General features: G+C 66.6%; 2 protein-coding genes across 2 annotated transcripts in view; one reads left to right on the top strand and one right to left on the bottom strand.

The window, feature by feature from the left end:
* The window catches only part of EMIHUDRAFT_116083 (hypothetical protein), a gene marked incomplete at both ends in the record, with an annotated part of 7,061 nt that extends 6,357 nt beyond the window's left edge, over positions 1 to 704 (bottom strand). The window contains one exon of the mRNA XM_005776537.1: positions 225 to 704. Within this exon, the coding sequence (XP_005776594.1) occupies positions 225 to 704 (480 nt within the window). The remainder of the gene's footprint in view (positions 1 to 224) is intronic.
* A 484-nt stretch (positions 705 to 1,188) lies between these two features.
* On the top strand, positions 1,189 to 2,061 carry EMIHUDRAFT_116082 (hypothetical protein; the record flags this gene model as incomplete). Its single annotated transcript, XM_005776536.1, has 2 exons — positions 1,189 to 1,576; positions 2,000 to 2,061. 2 exons carry the CDS (start codon positions 1,189 to 1,191, stop codon positions 2,059 to 2,061), a joined length of 450 nt encoding a protein of 149 aa, XP_005776593.1.
* Positions 2,062 to 3,250: the final 1,189 nt, after the last annotated feature.

The raw sequence follows: 3,250 nt of genomic DNA, 5'->3' as shown, positions 1-3,250 counted from the left end.
TGAGTGGGTGAGGTGGGTGGTGGTGGGTGGGTGTGCCAATTAGAGGGTGGAGGGGCGGTGTGGTGGGAGGCTGGGCGAAGCGGTGGGGTGGGTGGAGGGTGGCGGAGGGGCCACGTCCGAGAGGGGCGGGGCAGCGGCCTAGGGGCTTGCTGGCGAGAGGAGGTGCAGACGCCGGAGGGAGAGGAGGCTGCAGCGGCGGAGGAGGCTGCAGCGCCGCCGCTCACCTTTGCAAGACGCGCCCTCTCGCGCGCTCCTGCCGCTGCCCGCTCCGCCGCCGCCGCACGATCCGCCGCCTCGTCCCGCTCCGTCAGCGCCCGCGCCGCCTCCTCCTCCGCCGCCCTCGCCGCAGCCTCCTTGGCCGAATTCGCAGCTCGAGCCGCCGCCGCCTCGGCTTGCGCCTGGGCGGCGGCGGCGTCCGCGTCAGATGCGCGGTCCGAGGCGGCGTCCCGCTCTCGCAGTGCGCGGTCGGTCGTCGCCGCCGCCTGAGCCTGCGCCTTCTCCAGCGCCGCCGCGCTGCTTATGGTCCACGGGCCGATCCGGCGCGATCCGCCCTTAACGAGTTCTCGCATCAGCTCGTCAGCGCGATCGGCCCACTCCGGCGTTGGATCGACAGCGATAGGTGGCCGGCCGATGCGCGCGGCTGCGGCGTGCGGCGTCGATGGCCGTATGGGAGAGTGGTAGGCCAGGCAAGCAAGCAGCAGCATCTTGGTAGGCAAATGTGGGCCGCGAAAAAAGAAAAGCGAATCGGCCTCGAGGTGGATATCCTTTGGCCGCGTTGGGTGGCGAGGATTGGTGTAACCCGAGCCACGGAGGCGTGTTTTCTGACGGCCGGCCGTCTTTGTGTGTGTGTAGGTAGGTAGGTAGTAAGGTGAAGAACAGCCAGGCTCGGACTGGACACCAACGCGGTATGGGTGGACGCTGGACAGATGATGACGGCACGCACGAGCGACACACAGACACAAACAAGCTCACAAGACACACAGCCAGCTGGCTGCCACACACCCTGAGTCGGCGTACACATAACTCAGGGCCACATCCTCCCTGTCGCCCCCCCAGCACTCCACGGTGCCAAGGGCACAAACAAGGGCACAACTCAAACAACAGACGACAGCAAGTGACATGTGAGGCTAGAGCAGCGTGTGTGTGTGTGTGTGTGTGAAAAAGCGCCGACGCAACTGCCATGTCGGCATGAGCAGGCTTCCCGGGTCTGAGGACCGTGATGATGAGCGCGCAGGTGAGAGTGGCGGGAGCGACGACGACGAGAGCGGCGAGGAGAGCAACCAGTCACAGGAGATCCCGCAAGGCACTTTCCAGGTGGAGGACGTGGTGGCGGTACGCAACCGCGGAGATGCGCGCAAGTACTACATCAAGTGGGAGGGCTGGGCGGCAAAGCACAACACGTGGGAGCCGGTGGCGAACTTGCCCGAGGAGTTGGTGAAGGAGTTCGAGGAGGAGCGTGCGGGCTACATGGAGGACACCTCGTGCGACGAGTCCGAGGACGAGGGCGAGGACGAGAGCGACGGCGAGGCGCCCTCCGCACCCGCACCCGCGCCCGCACCCGCACCCGCACCCGCACGTGCAGGGAAGCGTAAGGCTCTGGCGGCACCGCCTCAAGCACCGCCGACACGAACGCCAGACAGCAGTGATGAGGATGGCCCATCATTGCATGCGCCGGCGCGGGTGGGGCGGGGCCGGGGGGCCAAGCCGGCAGCCAAGTCCGCACGGCCACCAGCCAAGCCAGCAGCAGCCAAGAAGCGTCAGCGAAGGAAGTGATTTGTACACTGCATGACGGTATGAATCGGGTGTGTGTGTGTGTGTACTGTTGTACGAGATTTGTATATTGCGCTCTTGTCTGGGGGCTCTTGGCTCACAGCCCTCTTTTTGGTCGGTTTTTGGTGCTAAAAATGCAAAATTTTCTTCGCGGGGCTCTGCCCCGCACCCCGCTGGGGCTGCCAGCCCCAGACCCCAGGCTGGGGCTCTGCCCCAGACCCCGAGTTAGGCGCTGTCGGCGGCCAGAGGCCGAGTTACGGCTGCAGGCAAAAGTCGCTCGCTGCCGTCTGACCTCGAAAAAAATCGCGATGTAGATGCACACGACGAATCAGGTCGTCCTAGCCCAGCCCAGCTTGCCCGCACCTCCATCGCCCCAGCTCCAGACAGCGCCGTCGGCGGTGAGGGCGAGGCTATGGACGTATCCAGCCGACACAGCGACGACGCGCTGGCCAGCAAAGGCCTCGATCTTCTTTGGCAGCAGCTGGTCCTGCTCGTCGCCGTGGCCCAACTGGCCAAAGAGTCCACTGCCCCAGCTCCAGACGGCTCCGTCGGCGGTGATGGCGATGCTGTGCTGGTAACCAGCCGACACAGCGACGACGCGCTGGTCAGCAAAGGCCTCGATCTTCTTCGGCAGCAGCTGGTTCTGCCCGTCGCCGTGGCCCAACTTGCCATTGCCACCGGCTCCCCAGCTCCAGACGGCGCCGTCGGCGGCGAGGGCGAGGCTATGCAGGTTCCAAGCCGACACAGCGATGACGCGCTGGTTAGCCAAGGCCTCGACCTTCTTCGGCAGGAACTGCTCCTGCTGGTCGCCGTGGCCCAACCGGCCAAAGCCTCCACCTCCCCAGCTCCAGACGGCACCGTCGGCGGCGAGGGCGAGGCTGTGGAAGCCTCCAGCCGACATGCTCACAGCGCGCTCGCCGCCCAGCGGGGAAGGGAGGCGGGTCGGCGTGTTGAGCCGCGTCACTTCATCGCCGTCGATGAAGACGCTGTGCCATCCGCCTGCCGCTGCCCTCGCCGGCGGGTTGGACTCGCGCAGCAGCGCAGCGAAGCACAGCCACCGCACGGCGCAGCCCTCGCCGTCCGGCTGCGCCGGCAGCTCGAAGCCGCGCTCTCGCGCCCACAAGCGGATGCCCTCCAGTGCAAGCGAGGCGTGGAAGAGCAGCGAGACGGCTGCGGCGCGAGCGATGTTGGCGGGGTCGCAGCGAGAGAGGGCGCGCACGAGGAGCTCAAGGGGCAGGTCGAGGAGGCGGATGGGCGGCGGTGCGCTTGGCGAGGGCGCAGCGGAGGACGAGGCGAGGCGGCGCGAGCGGCGCGAGAAAAAGAAAAAAGTCTGCCTCGTTGGTTACCGGTAGACGTCTGGTAGACGGGCCACCCTCAGCTCCTTGCGGGGTACATCTTGCGGGGTACATCTGACCCCGTTTTCTCTGCTACCCTCTCTGCTACCCTCTCTGCTACCCTCTCTGCTACCCTCTCTGCTACC

Source organism: Emiliania huxleyi (genome assembly GCF_000372725.1).
Source record: "Emiliania huxleyi CCMP1516 unplaced genomic scaffold EMIHUscaffold_278, whole genome shotgun sequence".
In the NCBI taxonomy this organism is placed as follows: Eukaryota; Haptophyta; order Isochrysidales; family Noelaerhabdaceae; genus Emiliania; species Emiliania huxleyi.
Note: the sequence above shows the minus strand (reverse complement) of the source record. Positions and strands in the feature narration are given on the sequence as shown.